Source organism: Myxocyprinus asiaticus, chromosome 6 (genome assembly GCF_019703515.2).
Source record: "Myxocyprinus asiaticus isolate MX2 ecotype Aquarium Trade chromosome 6, UBuf_Myxa_2, whole genome shotgun sequence".
NCBI lineage: Eukaryota > Metazoa > Chordata > Actinopteri > Cypriniformes > Catostomidae > Myxocyprinus > Myxocyprinus asiaticus.
Genome location: NC_059349.1, coordinates 21,389,544 through 21,409,618, shown reverse-complemented (window position 1 = coordinate 21,409,618; position 20,075 = coordinate 21,389,544). Strand labels below are relative to the sequence as shown.

The window sequence follows — 20,075 nt, the reverse complement described above, 5'->3', positions numbered from 1 at the left end:
TTTCTCCCCAATTTGGAATGCCCAAACCTGCTGGAGTCACTCAGCATGCCCTGGATTCAAACTTGTGACTCCAGGTGTGGTAGTCAGTGTCTTTATACTTGCTGAGCTACCCAGGCCCCCTCCTTAAGGGTTTCTTGAGATACCCATCAGAGGAACAGAATATGAAAAGGAGAGATATGCAGAGGAACAAAGTAAGAGGGCATCTTATCCTACCTTATGAGAAGCCATCTTTCAAAAGATAACTCACTTATTCTTCTTTTTTTCCCATACTTGATCTAGCCAGGTGGTTTCAGGTTCCTCAATACAAAACAGTTATACACAACAGGAGACAGGTTATATGGCTTGCTGGATTCAAAACATTAAATACGGATAAGATATGAACTCAAAACACTGTGTAATATTAAGCCAAGTTGAAGGGTTTCATGTCTGTTCTGAATGGAAACATTTATGTACATTATAAATTATGAAGCACATAACCTTCCAAAATAAAAAAAATAAATAAATAAATAAAAAATACAATAAAATAAAATACTGTGGTGCACGGTCACATAATGGTATTAATAACATAATACTGAATGATTACAATATCTGTACCATGAAATAACATAGTACTCCAAGATATAGTAGAGTAGGCTACTAAAATAATAATAATAATAATAATAATAATTAATACCATGTTATTTTTTGTTAGTGGAATGAGTAATGTATTTAAGAAAATATTTTATGTTTAAGGCAATTTGTGGACACATCTTACAAACGCTATTGCGTCTTATTAAGCAGGACATCTAAAAACAACACTTTTGACTTCCTGCTGTGAGACCCTTTCAGATCAATGACTTCCCTTTCTGACAGACCTGTTGTTCATTTCTTCGTCAATTTTTTGTTTCAGTGTTTATTGGTGAATGTTTTTTCCACATTTTGTAAAGACCCTTACCTTTGCAGGTGTTCATAACAATTATACAATTAGCCACTAGAGGGCAGCGTCACTTGTGACATGATGACATGACGCACCAGGACAGGTTTGTTTTAGCGCTGTGGGTGGGCGTCACTAATTAAACACACACACACACACACTGGCAACAAACAGACTAACAACAGCTTCTGACATTATATTTTGCTCTTTAATAGGGACAGTAGCATTGTTTTAGCTTCGCTGTGAAGTATAAACACTAGACCTCATTATTCTTGAAATACTCCTGACCTATATATATATATATATATATATATATATATATATATATATATATATATATATATATATATATATATATATATTATTTTTTTTTTTTTATTATATTATATACATTTTAGTATAGCTGACAGGTTTCTTTGTACTCTAGCCATAAATCAAGAAGAAAAGCCACCCAGTGTAACTGAGCCAATGTTAAACTCATGCTATAGACCTTATTCACTAGGGGTGTGCAGCGAAGCCATTATCTGTATTTGTATCTGTATCTGTTCATATGCCAAAATTATCTGTATTCGTATAGAACCGGGTGTGGGCGGGGCTTAAACAGGAAGTGCGTTAAAACTAAATGAAATGCCCATTTTTAAATGTTACTCTTACATTTATAGTTTCTATTAATTAAATATGCCTTGTATATACCTTTTCATAATAATACTCTAATAATAATAATAATAATAATTTTATTCTTTTTTTATTCTTTTTTTAATTTTTAATTTTTTTTTTCTTACCAGATGAAGCTGAATTTGTAGGCTACCCGTGGAATATGTTGTTAACTGTGGTTTCTCCTGGTATTTCTGATATTAATATCTGCATGAAACAGAATTTTTGTTTGTCTGTGCATGTATAACAACATTATTCTGAAGGCAAGAGGTGTCAAGCAAAATGTGAAATGTCAAGCACACATTTTGCAGAGAATAATCAATACAAATACAGACATTAAAAGAAATGAAAATAAAATCAATATAGCCTACAAACAGGTGAAAGTCCCGTAAGTCTATACATTTTTACGATAAAAAACATTATTTAGTTAAATAATAATAATAATAATAATAATAATAATGTTAAATTTATGTAGAGCCTTACCAGATGTAGCACAATTTAAAGAAGAAGAAAAAAAGACAGAGCATGTTTCAGTTTCTTTTGTTTTACATAAGGAGGAATATTCCTAATAGATGAATACTCTGTGGAGCATTTAAACTTTTATTGAGCACTTTAATTTTTATTTACTTTGTATTTTTAGTTTTTTTAGTTTTAACCAGATAATTTCCATAATCGCTGATGTGGATATAAATGTGATCAACGTTAAAAGATGGATAGACGAGCTCCGACGTGAAATCATCACTTCAGGTCAGGAATTTAACTTCGCGCTCAGGTTTATGCTATAAATAAATACATGAGAATCACGTGTGAATCGTGTAATACATTAACATAGACATTTCATAAGTGAAAAGTGAATATGATATCGTATCTTAATGTTACACTTGACAAGCTCCAGACGAGCACAATTAACAGAGACCACAAACTGAGTCGAGACTGTGCCCATCCGATCTGAAATCACACCGTGTGCATTTTCATTCATAAGGTTTACACTTTAGAAATATTGGCTGCACAGATTCATACATTCTTTGTAATTTTGAATATATTTATTTAAAATATCATTTTATCCTTGTACCTCTTGGATAATCAGTCATACAAATATTTTTTTATATTATTCAGATGAATCCTTTAGTTGATTTGAAGTCATTATTCGTGCCTTTCCAAATAAGGTATTCGGCTTCGGGCACATCCCTATTTTTCACAGTAGCGCCATCTTTGATTTTTGACAGGAATGAAAACGAGGCTGTGAGGGATAGACTTACTGTCTCTTCAATCACGCACTGTATAAAACTCTGTAAAGGTCCTTGATCACATCTAATTGTTCATAACACAATGTTGTCTGGAGTTTTCTGTCTACTGAAATCAATAGTAATGTCATATTACTACACATACATAGTAAGTTGTATTTACTTTATATATAAAACCTTTCAGAGTTTTATGATAGTAAGTTACTGTAAATAAATCTTACTTGATGCAATTTCCTGACTTCACTTCTAAAACTTTTTTTTTTTTCATAGCAAACTGCAAATAAAGTCTTCTTCAAATGAATATATCATGGCAAACATACTGGAAATTAGCACCCAGGTCAGTCATTAATTACTTGATTAACTGTTTCCACACAAAAGCAGTTTATGCAGCGGTCTGAGGCATCTCCTCCATTCAATTGCATCAAACAGCTCTACTTGCTGAGACAGATATACATCTATATGTGTATCTATGTATATCTATGTCAACAAGTAGAGCTGTTTGATGCAAGTGAATAGCGGAGATGCCATATGTCAAGCATAGACGTATGTAAACATCTATGCTTGACGCATGTGCAGAGCACTAGATGGCGCTAGGAAGTGTAATCAAGCTTGAAATCATGATCGATAAGGAGACTGCTGATGTCAAGATTTACAGTGAAAAGGAGTTACATTTTGGTCCATTCTCACCCAAAACCGATTGGATTGCTTCCAAAGACATACATTAAACCACTGGATTATTTTCCAAATGAATTCACTTGACACTATGAAATATGAACCGCCCTACTGAACTTTTTTCATGCTGTTTCAGGCTACCCTGATTCCAGATGTCTATTTGATGCAAGGACTAAAAACAAAATGTTTTTCATTTCAGTTCATTCTGAGCAGAAATGTTACTTTTTCGTTCCAGTTCCAGCATTCTGTAGCCTGCTTAATTGGTAGCCGGTTAGAACGAAATAAAGTAATGGTTAATAACGTTCTTTTTAAAATGACAGTACTCTGTGCTAAGGGTGGGTGATGTACCAGTTGAAGTGTTACCAGATCTCACAAAAGAAACAAGCAACCTGGTCTGGAAAAAAGCTCAAAACAGTGGTGGACTGGCCATTGGGAGAACCGTGACTTTTCCCGGTGGGCCAGCCGCGAAATGGGGCCGCATGGGCCGCCGTGTTATGCAGAACGCGCCACAAAACGGCGCCACGATATGCAGAAGGGGGCGGCGATATGCAGAAAAGGACAGCACCCCACTCAACAACTTTTGGGCCAGTTTCTATGTAAAATCCCAGGCCGAATTTTCTTCCCAGTCCACCCCTGGCTCAAAATAAGGGACTGTAAGGGGGTTCAGTGGAAAGGAGGAGGCGAGAACCGGCTTGAGAATATAAATAATAGTTTAATGATCAACTTACCCCAAAACACACAAACATAAACATAAACATAAACACATGCAGGGCAGCTGCCTGTAATTCTCTCTCTCTCGAACTGTCGTCCCCGGCCGCCTTTATCCCTCGCACACCCCATCGGGCTGATTGGGGACTGGGCGTGCGTCATTCCAGCCTGGCCCCGGCGTTGCCTCAGGCCGGGGAGCCCCCAGCATGACGTACATCCTCCCTTCCTCTCCGGGGGAGCATGCCTTACGCCCCGACTGCCGGCGGTTCATCCCCGCCTTCCTTGATCTGGGAGGAGACAGGAGGGGAAAACAACAACAAAAAAAACAACAAAATAGGCGAGGGAAAGGCCAACACGGAGTGACAGAGAGAGAGAGGAGAGAGAGAAAAAGAAACTCACTCACTGGTTCTCTGATGAGCCGTCGCGTGATCCTCGATCACTCCTCCACCCTCTCAGGCGGACGACAGCCGCTCCTCCCCGGGCGGACTGGAGTCAGACCTCCCCAGCGGACAGAACGCCCCTCCACGTTCCCTGCGACTCGTGGGGACACTCCTCCGCCCCTGGCAGCGGCCCTACCGCTCCAGGCGATCGGGGAGTCGCTTCCCTCCTCCCCTCGCGGACGGCAGTCTTCTCTCGACCCCTCTGCGTTTCTGGGGAACGGCAGGGCACTCCTCCGCCCCTGGCAGCGGCTCCATCGCTCCAGGCAGTCGGGGAGTCCAGTCCCCACTTGCTTCGCGGACGGCGGCCGTTCCCCACGTCTGGGTGGTCAGGCTACTCCGTCCCCCGGCGGATGGCAGCGGCGCTCCCCTGGGTGGATGGCAGTGTCGAGGACTCTGCGACGGGCATCCCTCCTCCTTCCCGGGTTTTGGCACCAGTGTAAGGGGGTTCAGTGGAAAGGAGGAGGCGAGAACCGGCTTGAGAATATAAATAATAGTTTAATGATCAACTTAACTCAAAACACACAAACATAAACATAAACACATGCAGGGCAGCTGCCTGTAATTCTCTCTCTCTCTCGAACTGTCGTCCCCGGCCGCCATTATCCCTCGCGCGCCCCATCAGGCTGATTGGGGACTGGGCGTGTGTCATTCCAGCCCGGCCCCGCCCTCCTCGGCTCTACAGGGACTTATTATTATCAAGAATATGATTTTTGCGCTAATAGCAAATGTCTTACTAGAAAAAAAGAAATTATGATAAACGTGAATTTTCTTGATAAAAAAATATGATCATGTCTGGTAACGGGCATGTAAAATGGCTAGAAATAGCATTTTAGCTTAGCGTAAAGCTGACAATTTACACAAGGTTTATTTCTATTTCTTCTGCCCCAAACTTACTTCAAACTTACTTCTCTGTCTGCTCGTATGAATGTAACACATCATAAGAAAGTGTTTTACCGCTGTTCAAATGCACTTTGGATCGCATCATTTATATGTATAAATGTTTTCCATCTGAAAGGACTAAATATTAAATGAAACAAATTACAATAAAATACAATGTAATCTCTTCAGTAATCAAAATACTTTTTGAATGTAACTGTATTCTAAATACCAATGATTTAAATTGTAACTTTAGTGGAAAACAGCTATTTATATTTTGTATTTTAAATATGTATTCCCATTTCATGTATTCCGTTACTCCCCAACCCTGCGTGTATATATATATATATATATATATATATGGCAAATTATATTAACATGTACATTATATATACAGAACTTAAATTGCACAATTAAATAATAGAGTCAATAAATAAAGAAAATGGCAGTATACTTACAGATTGCTGCTTGTGCTATTACACATAATTCCTAATTTCAAATTTAACCCTCCCCTGCTAGTTTTCATTGATGCAAAATCATCAGTGACTTTGTCAAATCTGCCCAGCAATCACATGGTGATTGTGTCACGGTGTACCTATACTGTTGATTATGGTTATTTTATGTTTGTTCAGAATGTAAGAATGCATTATGAACGTCTATAATCCTAACCATTTAGAGCCTTTTAGGCTGAGTAGCCTATCAGGAACAACTGATGATTTGGTGCACCTCTCTCCCATTCCAATCTTGCGAGCTCGGGGCGGGGACAGGGTGGCACGATTCGGAGCACCTTTCCCCCATCGCGATCTTGTGAGCTCTGTGCAGGGGCGATTGATCAGGTACCCTATCCTGCTTCCCCAGAGAGCATTGCCACCCTAGGCGCCTGCCTGTATCGCCTTTGCCAGGATCCGCTACTGACTCTGTCTCGTTTAGCGAAGCCAAGGGGGCCGCCCGCTACAATACCTGTTAAAACACCAAACATACAGAGGAAAAAGTTGGGCCTGTTTAATCGTGTCATTAGTGCAAGTGACCTGCTGATCTGTTCAGTACTGTGTCTCTGGGTTAAAAAGCAGATGGGGAATTGTTAGTCTGTCCTCTCCCTCCACCACCTTCATAATCCTCTTCAGTATGAGGAGGTGATCTCCAGGTGAGACAAGGCGATCCTTCTGCTACGAAGGACAGCCATTTCTGCCAAGCTCTGTAAAATCTAGAGAGAGGAGAGTATATCTGATTTTCAGATCTGATTTAAACCAAAATATACATACTTCTATGTAAACTTATTTCATAAACATATTAGTATGTACTTCATGGTTCTCTGTATCTGATTTCATTTTTATTGTGTCTTCTGTGTTTTTTAATGGAAAACTATTGCAGACAAAAAAATTATCAACATTATAATCAAGAATCACCATTATTTCCATTAATAACCAATGAAAATGAATCTGTTTATTTTCTCACACTGATTTTTGAAGCTTTTTGAGCTTCAACTCTTTTCAGCTTTATACAGCTTATACGGCTGCTGATCATCGTGACCTAGAAAGTTTGGTTGAGCAGCTTTTACCTCTCACTTCAGTGTATGTGAATGAGACCCCCACCTCCCACTCTGTTTAGAAGTAAAAGACACATCTGGTATGGATTAACTCATATTAGCATAGCTTTAGCAGACTGAATTAGCTTATACTGATGGCATAATCTTAGAGAGATCCCTCTCAGCCAGTAGGAGAATTATGTAATTGCTGCTACTACATCTCCCCTGACTGGAGCATACAGATAGTCTTTTTGTCAAGATTGCGTAGCTGTGACCAGTTGTCATCCTTATTGTTCCACTAGACTGTGCTCTATATAAATATATGTACACACTGCATGCCATATTTTCTCTATTTTTGTATACTTTGTATGCCTTTTCCTTATAACAATGTATTTTTTATATTTTCATTGTCATATCTATATTTTCAGTGTCCTTTTGGCTCATTAAAATAAGCTTCCCAAAATATTTATTCGTCATACACTCATCCTATACAATGGGAAACACTATAAATGCTCTGTATTACTACTACTACTACTAATAATAATAATTATTATTATTATTTTTAGTAGTAGTAGAAGTAGTAATAGTAGTAGTAGTATGGGATATTTATTTCTCATTATATCAGATGAGTGTGACAAAAACAAAAATTCAGGAAAACATAATTATATATATATATATATCATTAGTATTATTGTGATCAACAACAACAACAACAACAATATACTAATATTATTATTATAATTATTGTAGAATTATTATTGTATTGTATTTTACTAGATGAGTGTGTGAAAAATAAAACAAATTATTCTGATTGGTCTCACCTGAAAAAATGTGGGGGAACTCAGCATTTCAACATAAAGCTTAGTGAAGGAATTGAGGTGAAAGGTAATGGTCATTAAAGCATGTCTAAGAGACAAGCACACTGCAGAGAAGAGGCCATGTAATAGGCTGTAACATATGGATAAGAGGAGTTTAAACTCACAGATGTCTGCATCATTATCAAAATAAACTTTCTTTTTCTGTGAGAATACTTAGGACAGAAAGCATGTGGCATGAAGATATTAACACATTTCCTTCAACTGACTGACTTTCAGTTCATTCAGTTTTTGACTTTAGACAGATTCTGAGAACAATTGCCTTTTGAGCATTTTGCATCAATTTTTGTAAAGATTGGTACTATTGAAGGACTAGTCCACTCAATGAAATTGTCATGATTTACTTACCCTCATGTCATTCCAAACCTGTATGACATTCTTTCATCTATGCAACACAAGAAAAGTCATTCTGAAGCATGTCGACGCTGGTCTTTTTTTCTATACAATGACAGTGAATGGTGACTGAGGCTGTCAGTCCCTAATATTCTGCATTATATTTCCTTTTGTATTCCACAGAGGAAATAAAGTCATATATGTTTGGAACAAAATGAGGGTGAGTAAATGATGACATAATTATCAATTTTGGGTGAACTATCCCGCTTCTGCTAAAAATCATTATGCTAAATTAAAAACATATTAAAACAGAAAAACAATTCAAACAAGTGTGTACAGATCAACAATTTGAAATGGAATGGTAAATCTTTATAAAACTAAAATGGACATATTTAATTTCACATATCATTGATTGTGTCCGCAGATGGCCATACTCCTTTTTTTTGGTTCTTTGGTATTTGGTCTGGAAAATGGGCCTGTTGGCCAATGAACATCAGGAAAAAATTGTTGTGCATCCTGCTGCTCTCAGTATTTTGTACACTTCATGCTGAGCAATTTTTCTCTTCTCATCATATCACCATTTATGTTTGGACAACAGAGCCCTATAGCCAGCCATTAGCTACCGCTCTGCATCGGCCTAAATATAGCCAGCCCTAAAGCTTCTTAGGGGAAGAAACCCTCTTATAAGTTCCTTTCCTTGAACAGAAGCTGAGTATAGACCACACAAATATACTTAAGTGAAAATCCCTTGCAGGTATTTAATTCTAAATGAGTAATTACTGGGCTGTCAGTGTGTCTTGCTCTGCAGGTGCGTGTGCCTTAGTGGCTCATTTGCGCCTTGGCTTTGGAGCGGGTTGTACACAGACGCACTGACCGCTGGTAGTAGCATCTTTTAGCCTGGTAACACAGAGTCCACGGAGCTTCCACTTTTCTGGGCCGAGTAACCCAACACAGCCGCCAAAATGTGTGACATGGGGGGACTTGATAACTTGGTGGCCAACACGGCCTACCTGAAAGCCCAAGGGGGAGATGACAAGGAGATGAAGAAACGTCGCCGAAGTCTCTCCCTACCCAAGACGGATGAATGTGTAGCACTCAGGTCAAGTCTGGAGAAGGACTTTGAGTCCCTCTGTGAAAAGCAGCCAATAGGAAAAAAGCTGTTCCGCCAGTTTCTCGATCAAGCGGGACCAGAGTGCCTTGCTGCTGCTGAATTTCTGGATGATCTGAATGATTGGGAATTGTCAGAGGCTGCTGCCAAAGACAAGGCCCGTACAAATATCATTAATAAATTCTGCAAGGATGGCTCCAAGAGCTCCCTCACCTACCTGACTGGAGATGCAGCAACCAAGTGCAAGGCAGTTACAGACAAAGATTTTGAGGAGGTGATGGGACAAGTGAAGGAAGCCACCAAAGAGTTTCTCAAAGGCAAGCCATTTACAGAATACCAGACCACCCAGTTCTTTGACAGGTTTTTACAGTGGAAAGAATATGAGAAACAGCCCATCACTGAAAAATACTTCTATGAATTCAGGACACTTGGCAAAGGTGGATTTGGAGAGGTAGGTTCTTGTCACAGAGAGTGAAAGATATCAGTATACACAAAATATTGACATTTCACACACCTTAAATATTTAATTATACCATAAATAATTATATATATTTCAGATTTGTCTGTAGAGCTTGGAGAGTATTCTTGGATCCAAGATTAGAATGTAATCTCTAAAAATGTTCTATGTCATTTGTTTACAATTCCAGGTGTGTGCAGTGCAGGTGAAAAACACTGGCCAGATGTACGCCTGCAAGAAGCTGTGCAAGAAGCGTCTCAAGAAGAAACATGGTGAGAAAATGGCCCTTCTGGAGAAGAAGATCTTGGAGAAGGTCAACAGCCTGTTCATTGTTAGTCTGGCTTATGCTTATGACACCAAAACCCACCTCTGCCTGGTCATGAGCTTGATGAATGGAGGTGACCTCAAGTATCACATCTATAACATTGGTGAGAAGGGTATTGAAATGGACCGGATCATCTATTATACAGCTCAGATTGCTACCGGGATCCTGCACCTACATGCCATGGACATTGTCTACCGTGACATGAAGCCTGAGAATGTGCTCTTGGACAGCCAAGGCCAGTGCCGTCTTTCAGATCTCGGTCTTGCTGTGGAGCTTCCAGCTGGAAAGACCATCACCCAAAAGGTGAGTTGATTTCATGTTTTTGATAAAGGAATAGTGTACCCAAAATAATAAATCTGCCATCATCTTTCTTCTAGAATGTTTGAGTGAACTGCCACTGGGATTTTTGAGATGTTCAGTGCAGATTGTTTGGATTTTATATGGTAAATCAGGGGGTTACTGTCTGTGATTCTTGACTGCAATGAAAAGGTATACAAGGATCAGTTAGCTGCAGTGTCCTAGTCTGCACCCTTGGTACATTGTCTCTTTAAATCCTTCCATTGGTGGGCTGCTGATGATTTGTGTTTTGAGAGGATTCTTGGAATGTTGGTGGGATTTGTTTGGTTCTGGTTCTGACAGCTGCTAAATCTTTAATCAAATATGTAGCTTCCAACTACGCTGTACAAAAAATGGCTCTCTGAAACAATAAGTTGACTAAACCTAAAGGGCACAAAAGTGCTTAACCTAACAGTCCTGTTAACATGAATAAAATGCTTAATGTGGTATCATCAAAATTAACTGGTTTAATTACACACACAAACTGTTTAGTGCTCAATACATGTTGTACAATATATTAATTTAATTTAACTTTAAGCTTGTTTTCAGAATGCGTAAGGTGTCGTCTAACTTCAAAACAGTTTGTTGGTGCTAGAGGTTACATACTAAAACCACATAAACACCCATACATTTTAGGTTGGAAACTCTTTCAACATTTTCAAGTTTGCAGTACTAGAGAGCATTTTCCAAAGTCTCTGTATTTGGTGGAGGAAAAACGCTGTTCCAGTGTGGATGAGAGGCATAAATATAGAAAAATCAAAGCATTGTCAAACAAAAAATGTCTTAGTGTGGACATGGCCTGCCCTAAAGGTACATTGAAGATGATCAAAATTAATGTAGGGGGAAGCACTGTTACTTCTTTTCTTCTTTAAAAGCAAATTTTCAAATGTCAAAATCAAACAGCATGGAGTGACCCTAATCTTATTATCCAGTGCCCTTCTTGAGTCCTCAGTGCAGGTTGAAGCCCAAGCTGAACCACCGGTGGTTTTGCTGGGTTTACACTCCTGATCCTCTTAAGAAGTATTACACAAAGCTGTCTCTGATCAGACCGCCAAAGGCAGGGGGAAGGGGGAAGCACTATGTTTTATGCATGAATGTCTTTAATATTAGATGTTGTAACTAGAGGTCGACCGATAGTGGATTTTGTCGATACGATAACTAAGGTGGTGCACAAGGCCGATAACCGATTAATCAGCCGATAGTTTTTTTAATAGATTTATATAATGTTAAAATGTTTCTGAATATTTATTTCACCAGGTGAGGTTTAATGAGAAGTAAGGTTTATTATATGATGTATGTGCTGATGGGGCACGTTTCCATATAGTCACATTTTTCTTTGCATGCTCTCGCTTTTAGAACACTTGATTTTCTAATCAAAATAACAAATCGTGCATTAAAATGAGGATAAAAATATGGATGAATATTGTCAAAGATGAAAGATTTAGATGCAGCAAATCCCCACAAGGTGTCATTGATTGGTTTTGTTTCACGTCTAGAGGACTCTGAATCCTCCAGTTCTGGCCACAGAGGAACACGGAGGAATAATAATAATAATACAAAACGATCAACTATCGGCATAGATTTTGGCCGATAACTGAATGCATCTATTGGAACGATTAATCGGTAAAACCGATATATATCGGTCTACCTATAGTTATACTACCTTATAAATATCACCAGTTATTGCTGTATTCATGTCATAACTCCTTCCTGAAAACTACTGGCTTTAAATAGAGTCTTCATGCCCTGAAGATTTCACAACTTGAATGCCATGACCCAGCAGTTTAAACTGTGCAACCAGAATACATGCACAGCTATAACCTCACCAAACTGAGGGTTAGGACATTGACATCACAATATGGTTGTCATGCTGGCTTAGCTAATTTTTATAGTCAAGCACAATGACTGAGCATTCTGTCCCATGTCATCAAGATTCAAGCTACAATTAAGCATTATTTCTTAATGCTTGTGTAATGTAACTCAAAATTAATTGAATTACTTTCATATTCTCTGCTAAGTATGACTCTAGGACAATGCCACATCAAACATCTGGAGATTATTTAGCCAAAACACAACATCATGATTATTCATTATTATTATGTGAATGTAATTATTGTTATGGTGAATATTCAATACAATGACATAAAACTCAAGAATAAGGTAATATTGTAGCTCCAGTGCTAGGCCTATTGCTATTTATGAATGACTCCAGGTGAAAGCATGTCCATTTATATAAGCAGCCAGTGTACTTCATCAGAGTGGATCGGCACATGACTTCTGACAGGTAGTAGAGGATTACGAATAAGCTTCTTCTCTCTGGCAAAGAGAGGAGGTGATGTAGGAGCATAGATAGGATAGTACTTACATAAAATGCTCTGCCATAAAGGGTAAACTGTTTCAGTGCTGTCACCTTAATAAGTGCCTCTGACAAACATCCAATATGTTTTATAAACCTGTAAGTTTCATGCAAAGTTTCATGCAAATTCAATGCATTGAGTTTCAAGCAACTAATACAATTGGTTATCATCGAACCACCCAAAAGATTCACAAAAAAAAAAAAGAAAAAAAATTAAAAAAATGAAATATTAGTCTGTGATTGCTTCTGTCTAAACCTAAACAATGGTCCTTTGTTCCTATGTTCACAGGCTGGAACTGGTGCATATATGGCCCCTGAAATCCTAACCGAAACCCCATACAGGACATCAGTGGATTGGTGGGCCCTGGGCTGCAGTATCTATGAAATGGTGGCTGGCTACACCCCCTTCAAAGGTCCTGAAGCCAAAAAGGAGAAGGTGGAGAAGGAGGAGGTTCAGAGGCGTATCATCAATGAGGAGCCCAAGTTTGAGCACAAGAACTTTGATGCCGCCACCATAGACATCATCAAGCAGTTCCTTAAGAAGAAGATTGATGAACGTCTTGGCTGCAGGTAAGTCCTTCTATCCCTCTTAACCTCCTGATCCTTCAGTGTGAGGTGTTAAAGCAGAATATATCAACCCTAACCTAACCTGTTTGAAATTCTGCACCACAAGATTCTTCATTTTCTCAAGGTTTCAGTCAAAGATGTTGTAGTGAGATCTTATCACTTGACAAGGATAAGATTTAAGTTTCTTTTGCCATTCGCATGGGACAAAAATACTTATACCGTCAACACATATTTTATGAAAATAATTGGTAACACTTCACAATTAGATTGTAGATGTTAAAGAAACATTCCAGGTTTAATACAAGTTAAGCTCAAGCGGCAGCATTTTTGGCATAATGTTTGCAACCAAAACTAGTTTTCATGTTTCCCTCCTTTTCTACAAAAAAAAGAAAAATCTGTTGTGAATGGGTCCAATCAAAATTTTCAAGTTTCAAAAGCATAGCCACAAGGTGTTAACAATATACTAGTTAACATGATTTTAGTTTGATAAAATCGCTTACTAACCTATTCTGAGTAAAGTTACAGTATATTCAATTTTAAAACTTCGTTTGTCATGACGAAAAAATGCCGTAAACCCTAAAACGACTGTAAAAACTATGATATAAACAACTTTACAGCTGAAGTAATACACAAGTTTTAACTGAAGAATTAATGTAAAGTTTTTTAGAAATTATAAGTTTCTATTATAAGCATTTTAAACCCTCCAAAAATTGGTCCCATTCACTTCCATTGTAAGTACCTCAGTGTAATAACATTGTAACCACTGAAATTTCTTTTTATTTGTTTTGTTTTTTAAGAAAAGGAGTCAAAAGTCGAAAGTATTTTTTGTGGTAATCAACATTATGCCACAAATGCTGTCGCTTGAGCTTAATTTGTATTGAACCCAGTTTCCTTTAAAGGAATGTTCCGGGTTCAATACAAGTTAAGCTCAATCGAAAGCAATCCTTTTCCTTAAAAAAAGCTAATATCGAGGTTCCAGTTAGGCACTTACAATGAAAGTGAATAGGGGCCAATTTTCTTTACATTAAAATACTCACTTTTTCAAAAGTATAACCACAAGACATAAAGGATATGTGTGTAAACATGATTTTAGTGTGATAAAATCACTTACTAACCTTTTATGTGTAAAGTTAAAGCCAATTTTACAACTTTGTTACCATGATGATGTAATGTCAGCAAACCCTAAAACACAAAAATGACTGTAAAAATCCTTTAAGATTAGTTCACGTAATAATTAACATGAACCAACAATGAACAAGATGTTACAGCATTTATAAAATCTTGGTTAATGTTAATTTATACAGTACATATACTAATAAATTTTTTAATATTAAAAGTTTAATATTTTCTCCCCAATTTGGAATGCCCAATTCCCAATGCACTCTAAGACCATGTGGTGGCATAGTGACTCACTTCAATCCATTTGGAGGAGGACGAATCTCAGTTGCCTCCACGTATTCTCCACGGCATCCACGCACAACTCACCACGTGCCCCACCGAGAGCAAGAACCATATTGTAGGGACCACGAGGAGGTTACCCAATGTGACTCTACCTTCCCTAGCAACCGGGCCAATTTCATTGCTTAGGAGACCTGGCTGGAGTCACTCAGAACACCCTGGATTCGAACTCGTGACTCCAGGGGTGCTAGTCAGCGAGTTCATGCAGTTTTAACTAACATGAACTTATAAAATAGCTTTAACCAATGTTAATAAATGCTGAAAAAATAGTTTATTGTTAGTTCATGATAAAAAATTCAATAATTAATAGAATCTTACTGTAAAGTGTTACCAAATAATTTGTTCTCAGCCACAGAATCAAGTGTAATGTGCTTTGTTGTTACAGTACATGACCAAAAGCTTCCCTGTTTTCTTGCTCCAATATGAAGGCAAAATTGCAAAGGGCATCTTTACAACAAAATGTGTTTTTTGTAGGGGTGACGATCCCAGGAAGCACGAGTGGTTCAAGTCCATCAACTTTGCTCGTTTGGAGGCTGGCCTTATCGACCCTCCGTGGGTGCCCAAACCCAACGTTGTCTATGCAAAGGATACAGGTGACATTGCCGAGTTCTCTGAAATCAAGGGTATTGAGTTTGATGCTAAGGATGATAAATTTTTCAAAGAGTTCAGCACAGGTGCTATACCCATTGCCTGGCAAATGGAGATGATCGACTCCGGACTCTTTAATGAGCTCAACGACCCCAACCGGAAAGAGTCAGCTGCGGGTTTGGATGACGACAAAAAATCAGGCACTTGCACACTCCTGTGAGGAAACAATCCAGCCACCCAGCCCTGAATTCACCAGCAAATGTAACTGCATTCAGTGGCATCACTAGAGAAACGGTGTTGCTCTGTGTTGAAGAAGAGTGAAGCACGGCTGGAAAGAGATGGGACATTAGTCCATTGTAGCATAAGATTCTTGTTGCTTCAGTTACAGAGCCACGGGGTCTGAGAAACACTCTAGACCGTCCATGATGTGGTGGACTGAGCTTTGGACCAGACAGGGAAGTAGGTGCTCACCTTCTTCTTTGCAGTTCCTTTATGTCTTGTGAAGTAGTTAACCTCCTATCCATCAGGGGGTGCAAGTAAAATTACCATTCCATATTGAGAAGATGATAGAAGAGTAGGTGAGATCTACAGGCCAGCTAAACAGACTTTGAGATTATGATGTAACTGTAGCAACATAAGTGTGTGTGATCAGAAGCCAGAGATGTCTGGATACACAAAGATGAGTCATCCACAGGAAGAAGCAGCTTGCATTCCAAACATCTCTCGCCTTGCCAAAGTTTATTTGTGGATTAGTTAAAGTGTGTACTGGTACACAATTTGCAGCTACACATACTAGAGGCTACCTATCACAGAGGTAAACAGATAAAAAGCTACATTCAAACGAAAGTGCTTTTGAATTGTGTAATTGTAAGAAGTTTCACACTTATTGCTCTGTGTTGCAATAACTCATGACCTCCAAGCTTTACTGGTTTGATAGCAGGGCTATTCTGATTATGCACCTAGAGTTTAAAATACATTTTATGTATAAATATGTACATATACAAAATATATATGATGTAATAAATCTCTCTATATATCAATAGCTCTGAATTGAACTAAAAATAGAACTTGGTTACTTCGCATTTAAAGATGACAATTCCATTTGTGTTTTGTTACTAATGTCCCATGATATCAGAGTGATAAAGTTGTAGACAGCAGACAGCCTGAGCAGGACAGTTCACCTGAAAAGACTTAAGATGTCAATCCTCAAGGTCACAAAGATAGGGCTTTGGTACTGATATGTCTGCTCAATCCTCACCAGTTGCACTACGTAACCAAGGTAGAGGTTGTGTCCCTTTAGTCCTCAGTGGTGCTGCATTTATGATGCTGAACAAAGAGATGCACTGAGCAAAACCTGTTACTGTGAAATATATGTGGCATAAAATGGACCAAACAACTTGTCTGCAAATGAATTATTTGTTCTTTATCTTTGCCAGAGTTTGGTTTATACCGTTTGTGTGATAAGTCATAATGGTTATAATGCAATTGTAAATAAACCTTCACAGAATGATTCTGTATAGAAATATCTGATATTCAACATGGACGAGGATTCATGATCAAAATAGGCCAATAAAATGCCTTTTACAGATTTTTTTTCTGAGCATTTTTCCCTCTGAAATGGTGGTGGTTGGAATTAATTTGGTTATTTAGGGAAAGTTTGATTAGACTGTAGGTCTTTAGTTTTGGTTTGAATGTGTTTGTATCCTTGTTTTTACTTGTACATGTTCCTGAAAAAATGGCATCTAAATTTAATCTCACACACGATGGTTAATGAAAATTAAACCAGATTTGAGTTCTTTGTTGGTGCATGCTAAAAAAACAAAAAAACAAAAGGGGTCAGACTGCAAGAGTCAGATCCTCTGCCAAATCTAAAAATATTCCCAAGATTAAACCCATTATGTAGTCAAATTACAGGCTGCCAGAAAAGTTCTGGTCTGATTTCAGAGTGCCACACTTATCTTATAAGGCAATAATCTGGCTTACACTTGCGTACTTAAATCAAACTCTAATCCCTGTAACCTCCAACCTGATTTACTGAACTAAAATGAGTGACTCTCGCCATACTCTCACCAGCTTTTGATTTCCTTTGAGAGCTGAACAAAGAAATACGTTCAGCACTGATGAATGGGTCTGCTTCTTGCATTCAAAGGCATTCATATATTACTCAGAAACTGAATGCCACGTATATATAAAAGTATAGTTGACAAATACCACAAACATGAACTTTTTACTCAACATCAAGATTTTAGGTTAAGATGTATAAGAGAAAGTGCATTTTTAGGTGGTAACTGGTTGACATTTCTTGTGAGATTTTCACAATTTTTCCATTTTAGCAGTTCACTTCAATAGTCCTGTGGTGTGACATATTTAAAAGAACAAATAATCCATGTAGTCTTTAAATTATTACAACATCGAGGTCATTAAAACTGGATAGCTATATGATAATTAATTTTACAAGAATTAGAAAAATGCGGTTTAAAATACTGTAGTTCTCAATGGAGTATAGAATGTCACACTGCAAGACATAATTTCAACTACACAAAGATGTTCTGCATTCACATATATAAACTGTAATTAATTTGTAGTTTTAAGGTACACTCAGTAATTTTTTGAATAAGTCGTCTTGGACTTACATTGACACCTAGGGGCGTAGATGCAGCATCATTCAAACACAATAGTTTTTAGTTACCAATGCCATTGTAGAAGTTCACTATTCACAGTCAGACAGGATTAATTTAATCTTTAAGTGAAAATATCCAATAACGGCAGTTACTGTACTGAGATTAAGTGAGTAGTATTCGGCTGGTCATGTGATCCTAACATGGCAGCCCCCATGAGGGGACCATCTCCACGTAGAATAAAACAGCTTTTATAAGGTTACTGATACGACTAGAGTCTTAAACTCATGTGAGTGCTCATGATTTTATACATACTGTATGTTTTAAGAATACAGTAAAACTATTAAAACTTGTTAAATTAGGAAAAAATTACTGAATGCACTTTTAATATGTACCTAGTTTATTCTGCTTATGACTGGGTTTTTGATGGAGTGCTATTAAGTGAGAAAGACAATGTGCAATTCTCCAGATGGTAAAGTTAAAGACCCTGTTAAGCCAAACAGATCCCCCTCCTCCTTATCTGAACCACCATCCACTAATACTAAAAATGAGCTAATGTGTGGTGTGAGATGAAGTGTTAGTGAGTGTCATTGACCAAATACAAGAGATTTCTGTGTTTTCACTTCTATACGCAAATTAAAATGTGTAACCAAACATTCATTTTAGGATTTTGACAGAGGGTTTGATATTGGCATGTTTGTGGAAGCAGTAGCTTCACTTTATGCTTTCAAAAAGCACTATATAAATGCAACAGCTGTATAACTGACAGTTGGTCTTTCTTCACTGAACTGTTGGCAGAAATAGACAGCTACTGAATGTTTGGGTGTTAAGTTAAATGGGAAAGTCTCTTTCAAGGCAAGTCAGTCTACTCAGCGGCCATCTTGAAAATGCTACCAGGCAGCTATAGAGCGCAACAGTGCCTGCTCACTTATTCAGCCGTTTGCTTTCCGGAAGTATTTTTTCCCTTTCATTTTTCCCATTGACTTTTCATAAAATCCTTCAAAAAAGAGTTGTAAGCCATGAACCAAACCAACCAGATCCAAGGTTGTTTTGGGGCAAAGAATTATTTGAAAATCTGACGAAAATACAAGTGTACTTACCGTCTTTAATGAGGGGACAGACAACAATCCCATGTAGCATTGTGAATTATAACACTGAATAAAAAACTATGGGAATATATAAAACTATTGATTTTTGTTTGTTGATTGTAAGTATAGAAACAATATATTTAATGCTTATTGCAAAATATTCCGATGTGTACAAATAGATAAGAAGTTTAAGGGTGAAAAGACACCGACTCATTACATCATTCACAGTGCGTCATGGGAGTGGGTGGTCGCCCCGACACATGTTTCACGGGCTTGGTTGGCCATGGCTCTCTGATTGGTGAAGCTTTCACTGCCAGACCATGGGTAATGTAGTTGTTTAACATGAATTCCGCTATCAAACACGATTTTAAAACAATGTTGAAATAACGCAGACAGATGGCTTCAGTGGAAGCATATACCATCGATGAACAACCTCAGAGCTCACGGTAGGTCTGTCTTTAAAATTGTATAAGTTATCCTTGAAAATCAATTAATCTATGGAAAACATTAATGGGATTTTTACTTTCAGAACCAGACTGTTACGCTCTATATTCTATGGATACAACGTGGCATAACATTAGAGCTTCTATCTACTTGAATGGGGACCGAAACCTCCAAAACAGTTGGTCAAGATTATGATCAAAGAACATAGTAAAATCTGACAATAATGGATTCAAAAAGTGTGCTCTTTTTTTCAATAGGATACTATTCAGCTTACACAAAAAAAATTCTCAACAAAGTCAGTATGGTGACTAGAAAAAAAAAATATACTACAAAAGTTTATGCTTTTTTCTTCTTAAACGGCTTACATTGCCTTTGTGTAAGTGTTTCATCCCTTCTTCACAACACACCATTGTGTCATAGCACCATCGTGTGGAAGCAGACTCTGAATATAACACATATCTAAATACAACAGACAATATCCAGCCATTAC

General features: G+C 37.9%; 1 protein-coding gene across 1 annotated transcript; it reads left to right on the top strand.

Moving 5' to 3' along the window:
- The first annotated feature begins 9,046 nt into the window (after window positions 1-9,046).
- Window positions 9,047-16,992, top strand: LOC127442273 (rhodopsin kinase grk7a). The gene is made up of 4 exons (XM_051700158.1): window positions 9,047-9,799; window positions 9,996-10,433; window positions 13,112-13,392; window positions 15,322-16,992. Exons 1-4 carry the CDS (start codon window positions 9,203-9,205, stop codon window positions 15,653-15,655), a joined length of 1,650 nt encoding a protein of 549 aa, XP_051556118.1. The 5' UTR covers window positions 9,047-9,202; the 3' UTR covers window positions 15,656-16,992.
- The last annotated feature ends 3,083 nt before the right edge of the window (window positions 16,993-20,075 follow it).

Coding starts and splice junctions, on each gene's coding strand:
- LOC127442273 (XM_051700158.1), top strand. CDS start 9,203: ATGTGTGACATGGGGGGACTTGATAACTTGGTGGCCAACACGGCCTAC. Junction 9,800..9,995: donor GCAAAGGTGGATTTGGAGAG/GTAGGTTCTTGT, acceptor TTACAATTCCAG/GTGTGTGCAGTGCAGGTGAA. Junction 13,393..15,321: donor GATGAACGTCTTGGCTGCAG/GTAAGTCCTTCT, acceptor TGTTTTTTGTAG/GGGTGACGATCCCAGGAAGC.